This window comes from Hipposideros armiger, unplaced genomic scaffold, assembly GCF_001890085.2.
Source record: "Hipposideros armiger isolate ML-2016 unplaced genomic scaffold, ASM189008v1 scaffold_48, whole genome shotgun sequence".
NCBI lineage: Eukaryota > Metazoa > Chordata > Mammalia > Chiroptera > Hipposideridae > Hipposideros > Hipposideros armiger.
In genome coordinates this window covers 29,576-50,185 of record NW_017731398.1, presented here as the reverse complement: position 1 = coordinate 50,185, position 20,610 = coordinate 29,576, and the positions used below count along the sequence as shown (strand labels likewise).

General features: G+C 38.5%; 1 protein-coding gene across 1 annotated transcript in view; it reads right to left on the bottom strand.

Annotated features, from left to right (window-relative positions):
• Nucleotides 1–20,610, bottom strand: part of FANCI (FA complementation group I) — a 66,804-nt gene that overhangs the window by 29,940 nt on the left and 16,254 nt on the right. Inside the window, 15 exon segments of the mRNA XM_019640096.1 lie at nt 1,821–1,935; nt 3,189–3,259; nt 3,726–3,856; nt 5,819–5,906; nt 7,475–7,655; nt 8,641–8,777; nt 9,562–9,654; nt 12,077–12,203; nt 13,802–13,887; nt 14,315–14,438; nt 14,785–14,826; nt 16,695–16,752; nt 16,832–16,988; nt 17,488–17,618; nt 20,418–20,490. Coding sequence (XP_019495641.1) covers nt 1,821–1,935; nt 3,189–3,259; nt 3,726–3,856; nt 5,819–5,906; nt 7,475–7,655; nt 8,641–8,777; nt 9,562–9,654; nt 12,077–12,203; nt 13,802–13,887; nt 14,315–14,438; nt 14,785–14,826; nt 16,695–16,752; nt 16,832–16,988; nt 17,488–17,618; nt 20,418–20,490 — 1,614 coding nt within the window.

Below are 20,610 nucleotides of genomic sequence, written 5' to 3'. Positions count from 1 at the left end.
AAATCATAATATGAGGTCTGACAATTAAGTTCGCAAACTTGCTGCAATGATGTTGCCAATCTTTTTTGATATCTATGAATTTGTACCAACTGGACAGTGAACCAAGTTTATTATTTGGAAGTGCTGAAAAGGCTGCGTGAAACAGACAACCTGAAATTTTTGCCAACAATTCATGGCTCTTGTATCACGACAATGCACCAGCTCACACCACACTGTCTGGGAGGGAGTTTTTAGCCAGTACACAAATCACTGTATTGGAACACCCTCCCTACTCACCTGATCTGGCCCCCAATGATTTCTTTCTTTACCCAAAGATAAAGGATATATTGAAAGGAAGACATGTTGATGACATTCAGGACATCAAGGGTAATATGACGACAGCTCTGATGGCCATTCCAGAAAAAGAGTACCAGAATTGCTTAGACACTGGCATCGGTGCATAGTTTCCCGAGGGGAGGACTTCGAAGGGGACCGTAGTGATATTCAGCAATGAGGTATGTAGCTCTTTTTCTAGGATGAGTGCAAGCTTAATTGTCAGACTTCGTATACTTGAGTTTACCAAAAAAGGCCTAAGTCTTTTGTAGCTAGAAGAATCTAGGTCTTTTTGCTTCCACAAAATCCTGAGAGGTTCAGAGGCAGTTTTTAGTTTAGAAATGCACATGACAAAGAACAACATCCCTTGTTTGATTCACGTAATAAATTCAGCAATTACAGACCAAGTATTATTCCTAATCCTTATTACAGGCATCTTAGCAAGGTAGTTAATGCTGACTGAGGTCAAATCTCAGTTCTACCCTTTACTGGTTCTATCACCTTGGAAAAGGTATTTCCTCTCTCTTGGCCTCATTTTTCTTATCTGTAAAATGGGGATGATAAGATATTGTGTTGTCGGAAAAGTCATGACGCATTTTTGCAACGAAAAACAGAAAAAATACATCATGACTTTTCCAACAACCCAATAATACACTAATGATACCCAGTGTTCCTAATATTTAATCTATGCCATATATTACAGACGAAACTTTTGTACAGTTATATTAAGAGCAACAAAGGATTCCTAATGAAACTGTTACATTAATGTCTGTTATATACAAATTGTATAGTACATAATTTAAATTATCATAATATAAATTATAAAGACAACTTTATTGCTCCAAAGGCCACATTACCAACTTAATGTAAAAAGTTGTTTTCTCAGATTACAGGGTTTGATAGATGTTCATGTGCAAAGTAACTATTAAAGATGGGGATAATAACAGTATTTAGCTTCAGAGAATTATTGTGAAGATTAAATGAAATAATGACTATAAAGCACTTAACTTAGCATAGTGTCTAGCACAATAAACCACAAATGCAAGTCATCTATGTAATTTAAAATTTTTTCTAGTAGCCAAATTTAAAAAGAAACTGGTGAGATTAATTTTAATATTTTATTTAACCCAACATATCCAAAACATTACCTCAACATGTCATCAAAAGAAAAAATTATTAATGAGATATTTTACATTTTCATTCCAGTGTCTTTAAAATCCAGTGTGTATTTTACACATACAGAACAACTCAATTTGGACTAGTCACATTTCAAATGTTCAGTGCAGTAGCCACACTGAGGCCGGTGGTGACCATACTGGATAGCAGTTTAACACACAGTAAACCGGCCATTAATAAGTGGTAACTGATACTGTCATCATCATCACCATGATCGTGACTTTGTTTCAGGATCGTCTGTACATTCAGAATAGGAGGAAAAGAAAACACTTTGCACATCAACAAGTCCTGCATCAATGCATATAATACAAGCCAGTGTGAGCAATCCTTACCTGGCTAACACCGATAGACTGACTGCACTGTGAGGATGACAAGCTGCCTAAAACTTTGAAGTTCTTCAGGAGTAGCAGAAACCCAGCAACTGCAGATTTTCGGGCATCAAGCCGGCTAGCTCAGGAATAGACAGAGAAGTGTTAAAAAACTAGTCATTTCACAGGAACAGGCTTCTGGGTCAAAACAAATCCAGTTAGTACGGTACAGAGAGGGAATATGTATAAACAGTGAAGCATAGAGCAAAATAAACTGCATTTATATACTCAAATAAGACATCAGCTGCTGACAGTAATTAGCAGTACAGGAATTCAGCTGGTTTGTTCAGTATCTACTTAATCTCATGACATTCTCTACACTTTCTTCTACGTCCTCTAAGTCTAAGTGGGGAATGGGAACAAGAGGGCTGAGAGGCTGTACAATGGGGCTGATAACTCAAATATAAGTACTGTATCACAAAGGAAATTACTGATTTTCTCTGTGTCTGAAGGAGCACTTCCCTTCTTCACAGAGTGTGCTTGGTGCCTTATAAACCCTGTATGCAGAAAAATGGTACACTCATCTCACTGAAGCTCCATTGTTAATTCATGTTATAGATGCAGCATACAACCTTGACCAATCAAACATGCCTCCAGGTAAAGAGTAACAAAAATTGTCAATTCTCTAACAGGGATAATAGTGTTAGCTACTTACTAGCCTTTCCTCTGGATATCCATGAGTGCATCACAGAGCCAATGAGATATTCACTGGGCCTCTTACAAAGTACCAAATGCTTTCCACTTATTATTGGTCTCACAATATTTTTAAGGAGATGGTATTATCATCTCTAGTTTATATACTAAGAAATAGAGGAAGCAGTCAGGAGACATTGGCTAGGTCAAAAAACCAAAGACCGAGACCCATCAACAATTTATTTGGTCTATAGTCATTAGACCATAATTCTGATGTTCACTTAAATGAGTTTTTTTAATATTTTCTTCTTAATTAAGGTGGTTTCCTCTTCAGAGCTCTTGCCAGCGGGCTTTAGAACTTTATCTTTAAGAGGTTATTCTAGGGATGTACAGCCGAGTGCCTGAGATCACAGCTCAAATTCCAGCTCTACCACCGACCACTTTTGAGTTTTAGAAAGTCACCCATCTTCTCTAGGTCTAAATTCCTGATTTGTAAAATGGGAACTGTAATAATGCTCCCTTCATTGGGTTGTTTTGGAGACTAAATAAGATAAAGCACTTAGCGAAATGCTTTCTTTGATCAAAGTGTTCTGTTGGGTTAGGCATTTGCAAGCCCACTGTGAAGAGACTGTAAGAGATGGCGGAGAGGACTTTCACACCAGAAGGCACTACGTCCCAGTCTCCTGGGACGCTACGTACCTGGCAAACATGGCTTTCCGAAGGACAAGTATCAGGGAGTCTCTCATTGACATGCTCACTTTGAGAAGGGGCTGAAAGAGTAAGAGTCAGTGGGTAACAGCGGAACAGGCTTACCAGCCTCAGCTCATTTCTACCCAATGCTGTTGTCTGGCTTATCTAAGGCACTTTAGTTCTGTTTTACGTACATGTCTCAATGTTTATTACACTTAGTAATAAGGACAATAGTGTACCTGAAATACTCAACTGGAACTAGTTGTGAACGCCTTAAAATCTATTGTCCTCAATTAATAAATGTCTAAGAGCCTTTCAATTACTTCACTAGCTTGAAAACCAGTCAAGGAGAAGAGAATTGGTGGTATGAAGAGGGGGTAAGCTTGGAAAACAGTCTAGAGCTCAGGGCCGCCACCCTTTTAATTCAAAGTTTTATGTTTTAGAATCAAGGGAAATAGGATTTCCTAGACATATATATTTATGAAAAAACACATCAGACTTCCACTGCAGTTCAACCTGTTTTGACAAGCTCCTTCGAAGACTTACCTGCACTGCTTTCAGCAGCCCTTGCACAGTTTGAAGGGGCAGAAAGGATAAGTAGTCAAAAGCTTCTGTGACTTTAGAAGAACAACTCTGAAGAACTAAGGGTGAACACATGATGATATTTGAAAGCAGGTCTGAAAAAGAAAATCTATAATGAGTTGCCTGAAGTAACTAAAGATGTTTCAAATAAAAAGAAAATTAAAATGGGAGAAACAAATGCTAAAAAGTTTGTTTCCTTTCTCAAGTTAAATATTCTGCAATATAAATTTCTACTGATCCTATATATTTTTCCGACGGTCAGTGTAACCAGGATACTTTCCTTCACTTTCTTCTGCAATAGGATAACTACAAAAATTAACCGATCTAAAAGAAAGGAAGAAACCCATTATACTTCCAAGACAAGTAGCACACAATGTTTTCATCTTTGCAAACTAAATCAATAAAAATTTATGAGCATTATGTGTAAGCATAATATGGTCCTATAAGGAACATACGAAAGCATAAAACATGACTTCACTCCCTTCAAGAATTTTAATTTAGCTGAAGTTAATGTATTTTAAAGGAATGAAAGAGGTACGTAACAAAACAATACCAAACACCTAATAATTCTAAACATAGTTTATTCCTTAGAAAATGGTAAGGAGAGAGATCAAATGAGTTCAAAGGAAGAGAAGAGCATTATGAGTTGGTGTGCTTTAGAAAAGCAAAGAGAAGGCAGTTAAGCGAGGCTCTGAAAGACGAGTGACGTTAAACACACGCAGAGCCAGAAAGGCCTACTAAAGAGGCCAGCAGGAGTAAAGGACAGGAATGGTAAGCGTTAAGGCATATTCAGAGGATGGGGGGAAATCTGTGGAGCTGGGGTGAAGGATTCAGAATAAACTGAAGCTCATGTTGGATCAAACTGTCAAGGACTTTAAGTGTCAGGATAAAGAGCTGGCAATTTATCACAGAGGGAATTGGTGATTTTCAAGTAATGGAGTGGTACTTTAGGAGTCTTATCTGGTGGCAACATGCAGACTCAATTGCTGCAGAGAGAAGCGAAAGCAGGGAAATCAGTCAGGAAGCTGTGGCAGTAGTCTACATGCGAGATTCTAAGACTGGGAACCAGGCAACGGGTGTGGAGGAGGGGTATTAAAACGAAGGAAAAGTAACAGTATGAGGAAAGAATGAGAGAATTCAGGTACCAAATGTGTTTCAGATGAAAAGGAATTCCAGCCTCTGGGACTTGGACAGCCAGGTTTCAATCATAGACATAGTGGTGAAAAAAAGGGGACTTTGAAGGACGCTGTATTGCACTTAACATAAAAGAAAAAAAAATACTAACTGGAAATATCCAGCAGGAATGAAAGCTCTGAACTAAGGAAAGAGGATAGTCTTGACATCAAGATTTGGGAGCCATGCCCACAAAATTAACTGAAATCATGAAAGTAAGTATGGCATGTACAAGTAAGACAACATATAAAAAGAGGGAAAGACTGCTGCTTCCCATGACGGAATAACAGTGAACAGATTTATTCTCCAACTTCAGCAACACAAAGGCCAAATTATATTAAACAATCATTTTCAGACACTAGACAACAAGCAGTACAGGACAATGATCCCTGAGAACAGGGAAAAATATGAGGTGAGCCTTATAACTGCCCCATTGCTGGCTGGAGGGTTTTTAGGCAGCAGCACAGGGAGGAGAAACTCAGCCTCCAGCCGTCTTCCTGAGTTAAAGGGACAGAGCTGAGAATCAGGGAAGCCAAGGCCGCTAGAATGCACAGGGTGGAGTACTAAAACTGAAAGAGCTGCATGGAAAGGGAGCCCTGGAGATGTGCAGGGTTAAGAGAATGGGAGCTCACCACTCATGTGAGAAGTACGAAACAAAACAGAGAGAAAGCTGTTGCAAGACAGAAGTTTCACTCAGTTATATGTTCCTTTCTTTCTTGACAACCAGACAATATAAATGGACTTATGCTTTATTGACATCATAATTAAAGATACTGTATTAAGCTACTATATCGTTCTTTTTTCCTTTTTCCAAGACCAAAACATTATGACACTTAAATGAAACTATTTCTGAGAACTTTGACCACCCTTTCAACGTTCAGTACCTAAGTAATGGCTGATAGGAGAGGATGCTCTGGTAACAACTCTGTTGAGGACTTGCTCCAGGATTTCTTGTCTGAGCATCTCATGGATCTAAAAAGAACACAAGAACCAATAAAATGTTCCTTGGTGACTTTCAGCTTACAGCTGCATCAATACCTGTTAAACAGAATAAAGAGCAGTCTGGATATGGGGAAAATTTGTTTATTTCAAACATAATGTGAATCATCTGGAAAGACAGGATCACTCAACTCTGCCCTCATTCTGTGCTGAGACAATGCATTATCAGGGCAAACTACCACATTCCTTACCTAAAAGAGAGAGCACATGAAAGCACTGCTACATATAAGGGCCGGCATCAAACAGGAATAATTCTACTTAGGTATCCATTACATGACAACATCCACATTTCTCATGTATGTATAACATTTACTTTTAAATTTAAATAAATGCCCATGAAAATTTCTGGAAACCTAAACATCTTCACGAGCCCCTTCCTCAGTTTCTAGAATCACAGTGGTTGCCTGAAAAAAGACCTGTTTTGAATCTTCACTTGAATTTTAGTTAAAATTCTTATCTGAACGTGATTACTTTGAGTTACAGACTCATTTCTTTCAGACTTCAAACTAATTAGATTATTAGCAGTAAATTATATGCTCTACAGATGCCTTGACAAAGCCAACATCTGTGTGAAATCAAATGGAACCTCCCTAGTTTTAAAAGATTAAAAACTATGAAAGGCTCACTTATCCTGAGAATGTTTTAATCAGGTTACTGTTAAGAAGAGTCATTTATATCATATAACACACTTACAACTCTCAAGGGCTATTATATGGCATTCACTTCATAGTTCTGGATCAGAACACTAGATTTACATTTAAATTAGCCTCAACATAACTTTCAGCCCACACTTTTGGCATGTAGCTACATTAAACAATTCAATTTCAAGAAGATGACGTAGAGGAATCACTAAGCAAATCAACATTGTTTAGCCTCAGATATGATCTAGCTTTCCTTTTTTACTTGAAAGGAAATGAATTTTTGAAAGTTATTTTAGAAATTAAAATCCAAGTGATAGTCATAATATGGTAATACATTTAAAAAATGTAAATTTGGGTTCTTCAAAAACAATGAACCAATAAGCATGATTCTTCAAGCCTAATATTCTACAGCCATGTAAAAGATTATTTTTATGTATAAGGGCATAGCCTTAAACAAAACCCAGCAGACTGGCCGAGTGGCTCAGATGGTTAAGAGCTTGCTCAAGAGTGCGAACTCTGAGCAACAGGGTTGCCGGTTCGATTCACGGCCTGAGCTGAGCTGCCGCTGAGCTGCCAACAAGTGGCAGGATGGCTCAGCTAAAAAAAAAACCCAGCAATGATTTACTGCTGGAGGAAGAGGAGGAAATCATGAGAAAGCTAACTCATATTCAAAGTTCTAAGAAACGGTCAGAATAGAAATTAGAATAAATGAAAAACTCATATAAAGGATGAGAAAGTAAGAATTTCATCAAATTGGAACTGTAATGTTTCAATCATTATCCCAATCTCTATTCCCGGAACTCAAATTTCCTTGTCCCCCAAACTCCCAGTCAAATATCATACTCTATTTATAATAAAATTTAATAAAGTTAGGAAATGGTTGCCAAACTAATGTCTCACCTTAAAAGTTTCCAACAGGATATTTGCTCCCAGCTTACATGCATGCTGCTGTGGTGTTCTAGAAAGACCTGAGCCGGTTTCAATAGTTTTTCCATCAGGAATCTTCTTTGGCCCATAAAAATCCATTAAAATGAAGCCAAATTCTACCAAGCCCTGAATAATGTGATCCCAGCAATGAATACTGCAAGAAAACAAACCTTAGTTAAAAAGAAAAGCTTAGTAAGGTGCCTTTCCCTTCACTGCCATGTTACCCATTTCCCAAACTTGACCTGGATAACCAACACTCTTCACATGAGCCTTTTCTTTTCATGTATCCTTATGGATACAGCATCCTTCTCTACCTTCTTCTCCAAGACCCACTACACCCGCCGTCTATGCCAAGAAGTGAGCAATAGTGAGGCCTGCCTGGCCTCAGATGGGCTCTCTGAGTAGAGGAACTTGGGCCTGCGTGGCACTCTGAGAGGGTGGCAACACGCTGGAGGATTAGGGAGGCACCACACCTAGATGAGCTCTAGGCACTTCCACTCAGAAAGTGGTTTCTAGTCTCAAATTTGTCTTATGTGCCAACCTCATGTAAATCCAACCTAAGTCAGAATTCCCAAGACTGGAGTGAGATCTGACTTAAATTATACAGCTTTAAAATATACTGAATCCACAAAGAAAGCATGACACAGTCAAGCCTGATGTAACAGCTAAAGCATATCCTAAAATCAAAACAATTGGGAAGGTCACCAGTCTTTCCAATTTGGTTTAAAATGGATGTCTAAATCTGCTAATCAATTGTCTAAAACTAACTCAATTCCATCCATCAGCCCCAAACTTCAACAAAGTAAATAAAACTTTGAGTGTTTTTTATTCACCTAAAAAACAAAAAGCTAGTGAAGACTCAGGTCAATAAAGGGTTGTAATATCGTGAAAGGAGCAAATGCATGACTTCAGTTTTGTCTTCTTGCTATCAAGGTGGCCGAGAAATCAGGCCTTGGGATTCAAGGATCTTTCAAAAAGGAAAAGCTTGCTTGGCCAACTTGAAGGGATTAAACCCTGGTATGTGAAGTCAACAACTGTAGTCATCAGTTTTCTCCGATGGGCCGTAAGAATGGCACCACACTGCACTTTATAACACGAAATAACTCGGGAACCCATTGGGGTACGGTTCACGAACTCACCTATTCTTTACCACTTCCAGGATCATAGTGGAAACACAAGACCTATGAGGCACTAGATTCTGAAGAAACTTTGAGCCTTGGAGAAGCTGAAGATCCTTAACGCTTTTTATAACCGAAGTCTTTAAAAGGTCGAACACCTAATATAATGAAATAGGAAGATGAAGCAAAAAATAATACCCTGTGCTATAGACTCTTAACCCTGTAACTGTTCCTACTTGCTGCCATACAATCTATCCCTATGTTAACTGTTTCACTAGACAAGTATGATATAAAAGATATGACTTTCAGTGAGAATTTAAAAGTTAAAGACAGGCCTTCCTTAAAAAAGAAAGGGGGGGGCGGTTAGCTCAGGTGGTTAGAGCGCAGTGCTCATAACACCAAGGTTGCCGGTTCAATCCCCACATGGGCCACTGAGATACTACCCGACTTGGGAGTTGATGGGTCCTGGGAAAACACACTATTCCCCAATAAGAAAATAAGAAAAAAGTAAAAAGAAAGAAAAGAGGCTAAAATCAATATTAACATTACCCATAACTAGGGAACACATGAGAAAAAGGGCAAAGGATTTTATCTTTTCATCTTTGCAACTAACTTAGTCTCTCATTAATTTCAACTCGGTTAGGGACAATTTCTTAGGAAAGAAGGTACAACACAATAAAACTGCTGGTAAATACCCAATTCTTGCTACTTGCTTGGACTGTGTGATATTTCCATTCTTTTTCCCCTTTCGCTGGTTAACCACATGATAGGAGATGGAGGTAATAAACCAAGTATCTAAAGAAGTCTTCAAGCAGCCCACAGAGAACAATGTGGGGCTACATGTCTTACAGAGAAATTTGCTGCTGGCAGAATTAGGGTAGAATTGTTTAGGAAAGGATAAGAAGAAGACGGGGAAGGAACCAAAAAGTCACTACTATTTACCTGTTCCTCAAATCTTTGTATTCTTGTTATAGAAAGCAGGAGGGCAATGCTGAAGGGACATATATTATTACTGAAATCTCCTTGCTGTCCTGCCTAGAAGAAATAAACAACAAAGGAGTCATTACTTACAGCTTACAAGTATAACATAATCTACTTAACAAAAGGTCCTTGGGCGGACCAAGTGGCGCATTGGTTAAGAGCTGGCTTGGGATGCCAGAGGGCCCCGGTTCGGATCCCACATATGAGGGCCAGTGACACTGCCCTCTACAGCTAAGATGCTGAACAACAGCTCAACCTAGAGCTGCCGTGAGTCGCTGGCGACGGCGTAGGCTGCAGCCCCTGCTGCAGTGGGTTGCCATGGGCTACCGTGTGTAGCCAGCAGCCAGCGTGAGCGGCCAGCAGCCAGCATGAGCGGCCGTCCAGAAGCCGGTGACTGATCTGTCTCGCCCAGGAAGAGCACAATGATGGTGCCAACTTGGGCCAGTGAAGCAACGTCCTCTACAACTAGACTGAAGAGCAAAGGGACAGCATCTTGTCTGTTTCCCTTCCCCCAACTCCCCAGCGCTGTTCCCATCCCCCAATTCCCCAATAAAAATCTTGAAGAAAAAAAAAAAGTAATGCAATACTGATACATGCTACAACATGGGTGAGCCTTGAAAACATTATGCTAAATGAAAGCCAGACATAAAAGATCATATACTGTTCAGTTCCATTCATATGAAATGCCCAGAAAAGGTAAATCTATAGGACAGATAGATCAGTAAGTTTCCTGGGGCTGGGAATGTGGATTAACTCTGAAAAGGAATGAGAATCTTACACGGTAATCAAACTGTTCTAAAACTGTATTATGGTGATGGCTGTACAACTAGGTAAACTTAGGAAAAATGACTGAATTATACACTTAAAATGGGTGAATTTTATGTTACAGACATTGTGCCTCGAAAATGTTTTAAAAATAGGTTTCTGAGGCCTAAAAGAAATGATACCCAAGAAATAAAAGAAAAAGGAATAAATATAAAATCAAAGATGAATAAAACAGAAAACCTACCAATAAAAATAAAAATGGTATAGAGATAAAAAAAATACAAAGCTGGCTCTTTGAAAAGACCAATAATACAGTTACTATAAACATAAAGAGTAAACAGATACAGGAGCTTTAAAGTCTAGCTCCCACATCACAGAAAGGAAATATCTTTTCCTACAAAAGGGACCCAGGACCCAAGGCTCCTTGGAGAAATGGCTGGTATCAGGATGAGGCAAGCAAAGTACAGGTGATCCCTGAAGAGCTTATGCCACAAAAATGTTCAAAGACTACAGGGGTCATGTCAGAATGACACATGAGCAAACTTGGAGAATCCAACTGGCCAAATATTGGTCACATTGAGTAATTCATAATGAGTACACTGAATTAAAAAAGGTTCATGGGTGCCTACTGATATTAAAAAAAAAAAAAAGAGGAGGAAGGCTATTTTCACAGAAGAAAGCCGACCAATAAGGTAGAAGGAATGACAGAATTAAAATTTTTGATTTTACCATTTTGCAATTCCCAGGATAATTACTGATTTATGCCAAGAATCATCGGTAGATGAGAAGACAAAAATCACGTGTGAAAGAAAGGTTGCTGAGAAAAGGGTCTTTCACATGATCTCAAATTATGATCCAAAAGATTTCTGATACAAAGGGAAACATGTATTTTTGCAGATGAAGCAAACTAATGGTCACTGTTTTAACCAAAGAATTTAGCATCACCAGTAGCCAGACAGTCTCCTGCTAGGAGCCTTCTGATGTAATACAATAGAACAGTGGCTGGCAAACTCCAGCCTGTGGGCCAAATCCAACGCACCACCTATTTTTGTACAGCCCATGAGCTAAGGCTGCTTTTTGCATTTTTAAATTGCTGGGGGGAAAAACAGTATTTTCATGATGCATGAAAATTAAATACAACTCAAATCTCAGTGCCCATGCAGTCTCATAAGCACTCATTCATCTATGAGTTGCCTCTGGCTGCCCTCCTGCTACAACGGCAGAGCTGAGTGGCGGTGACAGGGACCATAAGGCCTGCAAAGCCTAAAATAGCTCCTGGCCCTTTACAGAAACTTTGCTGACCCTTACAAGGCAAAGTACACAAATTCTTGCCAAAAAATGTTTAACTTGAATCTAATCACAAGGAAACAGACAAACCCAACAATGTGAGATACAAGACAACTGGGCTGGATACTTCAAAATACAGTAAAACTCTGGATTGCAAGTAACTTGGTTTGTGAGTCTTGTTCCGCAAGACAAGCAAACATTTCTAATACATTTTAACTGGGTAAACGAGCGAAGTGTTGCAATATGAGTAGTTTGTTTCTGGAACGAAATTATGCTCGCAAACCAAGGCATTACTGTATTCAAAAGATACTAATCCTTATTCTTAGGAGACACATGCAGAAGTATGTAGGTATTGAAGTGCTGTGACTTCTTTCATCCCTGTTTCATAAGGAGACCCTGGGTCACCTCAGGAGTTTGATGCTACCTTCAAGTGTTTCAGGAGTTCTCTGCCTAGTTCACAGTCCAATTTGACAGCAAACACAATGTGTAGAATAACGGTGCCTTCCACATGACGAAGTTCCCCTGATGGCATGGTGACAAGATCCAAGAGCCTAAAAAAGTCAACAGAAAGGTATGAGCAACAGACAACAGCACAGATGCTCAGATGAACAAGGAGAACAACTCAAGCTGAACTCCTATGGTCGCTGGAGGAAGGCAGTGAGTAGATTCTACTGCCTCATTCTCTGCTCCTTTTTACAATAAAACTTCCCGAAAGAATTGTCTTGAGTCATTACCTCCATATCTTTACTCCTTTACTCGTTAAATCCAATTCAGTTAGGCTTCTGTTCCCTCCCTTCCCTCTCTGCCAAGACATTTGACTTTATTGCAAGGGTTGTACATGACCTCTACATTGCCAAAATAATCAAGTCCCATATTAATGTCTCAGCAGATTTAAAACAACTGACTACTTCTTTCTTGACACACTTTCTTCTCTTAGCTTCTGGGGCATTGTCACTGGCCTCTTTTTTGTTTGTTTGGTTTGGTTCATCATTCTTTTAAATGGTGGGGTGACCTCTAAGCTCAGTCTTGGGTTTCTTTCTCTTCTCTTCATGTTTTCCCCAGGTGGCCCCCTCCAGTCCCATGGCTTTAATGCCTTCCAATCTTTACCCCCAGTCCTGGCCTCTCCCTGTAAGTCGAGACTGCCTGTTTAACAGCTCCGTATGAGATGCTAACGTAAATCTCACACTTAACATGGTCAAAACCGAGCTTATTTTCCCCCAAACCTGTTTTTCTGTCAGTTTTTCTAAGTACACAAGAACACCTTCTAATTAATTGCTCAATCCAAATAACTAAAAGTTATTCTACAGCAGAAGCAGCAGGCTACAACCAGATCAACAGCATGAACTCTGCAGCCAAACTGCGTGGATTCACATTACAGCTCTACCACGTTATAGCCACAAACCGTGGGTAACTCTTTTAATTTCTCTGAGCCTTGGCTTCTGCCTCCATAAAATAAGAGGCAAAATAAGGTTGCTGTGATGTTTAAAGTGCTCAGAACAGCCCCTGGCACAGATAAGCACTCTGTAAATATTTGCTTATAAAAAAAAAGTCCTCATTTTCAGACATGCCATGCTATCTCCTGCCTTTGTAATAACATAGAATGTTTTTTCCCCTGCTCTACGTGTTATGGCTGTTATCACTCAGGCTTCAGTTAAAATAGCGCCCTCTCAGAGAGGTTTTTCCTGACCACTCAGGCTAAAGCAGCTATGCTGTCACCATCACATCATCCATTTGAATCATCTGCATAGCACTTTCCATGCTAAAATTTTTCCTGTTATTTATTTTCTGTTCTCTTCTCACTAAAATTTAAGCTCCAAAAGAACAAGGACCTTGTCAGACTGACTGATTCATCACCGTAGACCCAGGGTCAAATAGTTCTTGGCACAAAGTAGACACTTAATAAATAGCTTTTAAACTTGCAACTTATAGGACAATTATTACTATTTTCGCGGAAAGGTGCAAATCAAAGAGTTGCAGAGTTTGTGGTATTCTGTTAACGTTATTACTGAGCAGCTAGGAGAGGATTAGGGAAGTTCTGTGCTGAGGTGAAGGCAGGGACTAAAAGGTTAGATAACAATGAAGTAACTAAAATACACAATGAGAAGATGAATTTACAAAAATGATTTTATTTCTATACTATATTACTCACTCATTACCACTCTGTTCCTCATTGTCTTGCTTATCTAGCTCATTGAAGAAAGCAATGATTCCTTCTAAAACCCTCTTTCGGTTTCCCTGAAAAAAAAACACAAAATAAGTTCTTCCCATAAACGGCAAGACCAACAAGTTGAACTTTTCAGCTTAAAGGCTTCTCAAGTATGAATTTAAATAAATTACAACCTAGAGTCACAATAAGAATTTATAGAACACTTTCATGTGGAAACTGGGTTAGAAATACATCTTAATGTTAGGCTCTATGGGGCCTAAGGCCCACCCGTTCTGAGATCTTTATTCCCTTTACTGCCACCCACAAAACATAAGGAAGTACAAGATATAATGTATGTTTTCCCTGGCTGAGGATCACGACCTTTTTACTAGATCAAGTCACTATCCATGAAATGAAAGCATTTATGCCCCTGTATGGAAACCAAGAGCATGAATAAGTTAAATGGCCCTAACCAGTCATTCCACTAGTTAATAAGAAACAATTTTTTATTCATACCTTTAAGGAGAGAACCAGAAGCTGATAGACCAAAGGTGGTAGTTCTTGAAGATTCAATTTGGAGAACATCTTCAACACTTTTTTCACCACAAAATCCACTTCTTCTGCAGTCAGAGGGACATCCCTGAAGATCAAAGATTCAAAGGCCAAAGCCAAATTATGCCGGAGCCCAATCTGGGAGATATTAGAATATTGTAACTGCCCCTTTTGAATTTTCTCGAACAGAGAACCTTAAAGGGGACTGATACCTTACCTAAGCTAAGTCATTTTAGAAAAAAAAAAAAATCATAAAATTATACTTTAAGCAATTAAAGCAAAAAAGAGGGAATGAGGGAAATCCTGTAACAGAAAACAGACGTACCGATACCCTTACTCAGGGGAGAGTGGTGTTTGAGCTTGCTATATTTCAATTTCTAACAGGTAAGTTCACACAGCAGGATATAAGGAAAAAAGGGGACGATGCTGCTTACTTGAACATGGAGGTGAGTTGAACTACATAGTGCCGATTCCATCTGGTTAAAGGAAACGACAAAGAACATGTTAAGTTTATCTCGTTTTAACTTATACTTTATTTTATAAAATTAGTAAGGAAGGAAAAACAATAGGACCATTTCAAGTTTGAATAGGTATCACGAGGAAACAAGATCAAAGAAATGACATGTAAAACAATGAAATGAATGCTTTTAACCTATCAGACTGGCAAAACTCAAAGTCTGATGATAGCGCTGGTGAGATTTTGGGTAACACTCTTCACACACTGTTTTAGGGAGTGTACACTGAAATAACCCTTCTGGGAAGACAAGGTGGCAATACTTACCAACTTTAAAAATTCACATAACCACAGACCCACCCAACTTACTATCAGAAATATAGCCCATGCACATACTTATAAGAAGCCACCCAGATATGTATATGTGTGTGTGTGTATCCACTCAACACTTTTTATAATAGCAGAAAAACAAATAACCAAATATTTATTGGAAAAAAACAAATAATCTAATAATTGGAGATTAGACAAATAGAATACTTTGGAACTATTAAAACAAATGATGCAGAGTTGTTGTATATGCTGACATAGATATGTTAAATGAAAAATGAAAGGTATTTTACAATGTGTATTGAATAAACTTTTGTGTAATTAAAAACGAATAAATAAATATACCTGTGCTGGTACATGCTTAAAACTATTTATGTAAAAGATTTTATGTAAGCAACTATAAAAGCAGTCATCTCTGGTTTAGATAATCTTGCGTATTCCCTTCTGGTTCTTTTTAATATACCCAAGTATAATCATAGTATTATATAACTTAGTATTCTCTTTATATTTCACTAACTATACATCATCTTCCATATATGTGTATGTCTTTATACATTTTATTTTATTTTATTTTTTTTAAAGATTTTTATTGGGGAATTGCGGGGATGGGAATAGTGCTGGGGAATAAGGGGAAGGGGAACAGATAAGTTGCTGTCGTTTTGTTCTTCAGTCTAGTTGTGGAGGACGTTGCTTCAATGGCCCAAGGTGGCATCATCATTGCGCTCTTCCCAGGCGAAGCAGATCAGTCGCCGGCTTCTGGACGGCTGCTCACTGCAGCTGCTGGCCACTCACACTGGCTGCTGACCACACACGGTAGCCCATGGCAAACCCACTGCAGCAGGGGCTGCAGCCTACGCCGTCACTGGCGACTCACAGGCAGCCCAGCTCCAGGTTGAGCTGTTGTTCAGCATCTTAGCTGTGGAGGTCAGTGTCACTGGCCCTCATATGTGGGATCCGAACCGGGGCCCTCTGGCGTCCCAAGCCAGCTCTTAACCATCGCGCCACTCGGCCGGCCCTACATTTAATTTTTAATGGGTATAAATTTCATGCAGTGGCGCTACCTTAACTTATATAGCTTACATGTCTCTATTATTGTATGCCTAAGTTGGTCACAAATTTCTGTGTTGAATATGTTCAAGTAACAGAATTTTCTTTTATGTAAGATGCTTTCTTTGGGGTAATTCCCATATTTCTGGTTTAAAGATACAAACGTCACTTACATATTCCACTCCCTCAAAACAACATAAAAGATATAGCAACAGAGTGATTTCCCAGCATTAAGAACCTTGGGACTCTAAATAATGCTAGTGAACTAAATTGCTATGTTAAGACGGGCAGTCGAATAAATAAGTTAATAGAAATTATATGTAAATCTTAGAACAAAGGATATACTAAATAATCTCTCAAAAATTCATCACAGACTAAATGATTTTATACAAGTGGTACATTATAAACAAAAAAACAGACTAAAAACTTCAGTGACATGAATTCCTGAAATAAATGGGAATTCTTTTAATACTTGTAGTCCTGAGAAAGTTCTATACATTACTGAGAAAGACTCACCTGACAGAACAGAGGGTTTTAATCAACTGCTTCTTATATTCTTCCCCACTCACTTCATCTGGAAATGCAAAATACACTGAGAAGTAAATTTGATTAAGTGAATGGAGAAAAACCCACTAACATTGGAAGAAAATTACCTTTTCCATAAACCAGATTTTCCGTTTTGGTAACAAGGGCAGTGAGAACGATGGGTAATAACTCCAAAGACTTTCCATTCATTAGGTTGCCCTCTTCGATTGCAACAACAAAGTCATTGGCTAATTCAACCAATAATGGCCATGGAAAATTGTGGGCCTATAAGTGAATGGGATTAAAAAAAAAAATTAAGTGGAAATCTAAATGTTTGACATCTTTTTCAAAGAAATAGGAGACTTTTGCTGAATTAACAGAATTAGCAATGAAACCCAGAACTGGTCTTAGAAGGAATTCAGGGCCTCGTTCTGCTCTGGCACAAGCTTATAAATGTAAAGGATTTCAAAGGTCAGAATCCTCCACCAGTTCTCTAATGTTTTCAGATATCCCAGCTTTTCAAAGAGACACATGTCCATGATACCAGAAATTTAATATGAACATTAAGGTGGTTTATGGCCCATACAGCAACTATTTTATCTTTTAATAGTTTTTAATCATAAATATAATAGAACTTTGCTAGGTTTGGCACACTTAAGTTTTCCCTTCCTCAACGAATTACAACCACACAACACACACACACACACACACACACACACACACACACACACACACCCGCCCCGCCAATCTATCCAAACCCCAGAGTTTTTGTTTTCCATCTCACCTCCAGCATCAATAATCCTATGATCTCAGATGCTACTTCTTTCTGCAAATCCCTTGATTCCACCAATTGAATACAACAAGTGTATGTCTTAAGTCTCCTAAGAGCGCCAGCTTTCTCAGAGCAGGGGGAACCTTATTGTTTTAAACAGGTGTACCGAAACAAAACAAAAGGAGAAAGTCTTACAAGATTGAAAGGCAAATAAATAGAAAAAACATATAGCTTTGGAGTTTAACACAGAAACAGAATAATCAAACCAGTGATTACTACAGTGTTTACAACAGAAATATTTAGTTTTGAAAAAGTAATTTAGGCAGTTAACTGAAAATGTCATCTTCTCTTCTACCTATGCCATTAATTTAAAAAATAATTTCAAAACTACTGGACCCTTTTTTGGGTCCAGTAACCCAAATTAAATGTCTTTAACCCACTTCAAAAATGTCATCCCTGGGCAACGTCAGCAGGAATGGTGGGGTAATAAAGACCTCGGAAAATCCTCTCGTCCAGAAAAGCAAAAAGAACACTGATAAAAATACTGAAAGCCAACTTGTTCAGAACTCTGGAAATTAACCAAACGCTTCTAGCAATCCAGGGAGTGTTTATTGAAGAAAAACAGCTGAATCTCAGTGAGAACAGTGAGTTTTGGGGCATTTTAACATTCCCTCATCCCATCCCCCTGCCCTCCATCAGCCCAGTAGTCTTGAAAAACCAACAGCCCCACAGTCATCATGAAAGCCAACAGCCTAGCAGCCTCTTTAAAAGCCCAGTTCCTAGATAACCGTCATTATTTGACCTGTCTGGCTGCTCCCTATAAATTTTCACTAGCAAGGCTCGTCTTTACTTGACCTGACTTAGAATTGGTGCAAATAGTTGTTTACCTGGAGCATTTGTCTAAATCAGTTGCAACTGATTAATACTTCAGCTGCCTTGAGGTGGCAATAACAGTTGGGCAAGTAACAAGCTGACCAAGAAACTTAAAAGGAAATCCTGGAGAATATACGTACAGGGGGTTTTGAAAATGTACAACACATTTCTGTGAATCTACAAAGCCATGCAGGTACTTAGTGCTGTGCACATGGACAGGGCTATGTGTATGGCCAGGCAAGACCCAAAAAAACTCTAAGCTCTCACCTCTGTCTGACCTTGAGGCTCTGCACAAGCAGAAAGCCTGAGGAGGAGTTATAAACTACCTGCCTGAGCACTGAAGGTGTGCCACTGATAAGCACTGGGACCCACCCTCAGCAAAGGCTAGGAAACTCACTGGTTCCAGGCATTTAGGGAATTCTTTGCCCAATCATTAGCAGACTGCAAAGCTAACCAAACAGAGATAACAATTCCATTTACAATAGCATCAGAAAGAATAGTTAGGAATAAATTCAATAGAGAAAGTGTAAGACTTGTACTCTGAAAACTATAAAATATCATTGAAATAAACGAAAGGGGACCTCAACAAATGGAAAGACATACCATGTTCATATAATGGAAGACTTATATTAAGATAGCAATACTTCTCAGATTCATATAGATTCAACACAATCCCTACCAAAACCCTAGCTTCCGTTGTTGTAGAAACTGACAAGATGATTTTAAAATTCACATGAAAACACAAGGAACCCAGGATATCCAAAACAATCCTGAAAAAGAAAAGTGGAGTTGGAGAACTCACATGCCCTGATTTGGAAACTAATCAAGGTGGTATAGTACTGACAAAAGAAGAAACATAGATCAATGGACTAGAACTGTGAGTTCAGAAATAAACCCTCACATGATGGACAAGTGATTTTCAATAGGGTGCTACTGAATTTATAAATGAATAAAATAGAAAAATAAAAAACTGTGAACTTTACAAGGGTGACTTTTTTAGTATGTAAGATATATCTCAATTTTTAAAATTGTCTTTAGTTAACTATTGGTCCTTTATACCATCAATTTTACAGAATTAAAATGAGTAGAAGGTATTTGATAACTCATGCTACTTTTAAACTAGGCTTTCCAAATCTGTATTTCTAAATAAGATGAACATAAGGTTAGTTACAGAGGTAAAAGCTGTGATACTCTTTCCCAGGTTTGTCTGTCCAAGAAAGAAATTACTCTTCTATCTTTCGCTTACTAGTACATATAGGCAGCTGCTTCTGATCTTTCATTATTTCCTTTTCTCTGATATTTCTACAAAATAGTCATTTAGCAAGTTTCCATAAAGGCTGATTCAATCAATTTTGAAAGTTTTTTCATGAAAAGGAAGATGTGTTTTTAGATCCTTGCTGTGGAGACCCAATTTATTTGAGGGAGGGAAGAAAAATAAACCAAGTTAAATAAACTGTTAAGAATATAAAACCACTAACACTGTTTCCCTCCCCCAATTTCCCCAATAAAATCTTAAAAAAAAAAAAAAAAAGAGTATAAAACCATGGTTAATTTTTGCCTTGTAGAATGTTATTCTACCACATTTAATTCTACCACTAAAAGTCACAATCTGCAGCAAAGTAGAACTTGTTCAAGATTTGTTTTCAAGATATGAAAACAAATATGCCCACTGGGAATTAAGAATCTCTATATAAGTCACCAAAGATTTCATTAAACCCCAGAGCTTCCTAGTCCCTTGTTAAGCACAGATTAAGCATAAACATTGCTGTTCTCTTCTCCACAAGTTTGAAAGCTCAAGTAAGCGAAAGCTGATTTTATCAAATGCATCCTTTACAGGTGTCAAAACCAATACAAACCAATACAACCTCAGGTAGCCACTTTAACCTCCTTCAGTAAAATTAAGTCCACAAGACAAGACACTACTGCTTTAGCTGATTCTGTAAAATCCTCAAATCACAGAAAAGTCTAAGTGGGGCTTCAAACAGTAAGAAAAATAGCAGTATGTACCAAAAGTAAACAAATCTATCAACGAACCAAGGGAGACAGCAGTAGCATTAAATTATTATTACCTTTGAAGATGGCTCTCAGGAATGCTCCAGCAGTTTTTCCTTTTACTGCCTGATTCTGAAGGAGAGTAGCCAGCTGCAATCACAGGAAGAAAAAGCTACAAGTCTCTGGCAACAATTTCTTTTTTTTTTTTTTTTAGCTGAGCCATCCTGCTACCCGTTGGCAGCTCACCGGCTGCTCAGCTCGGGCTGGACT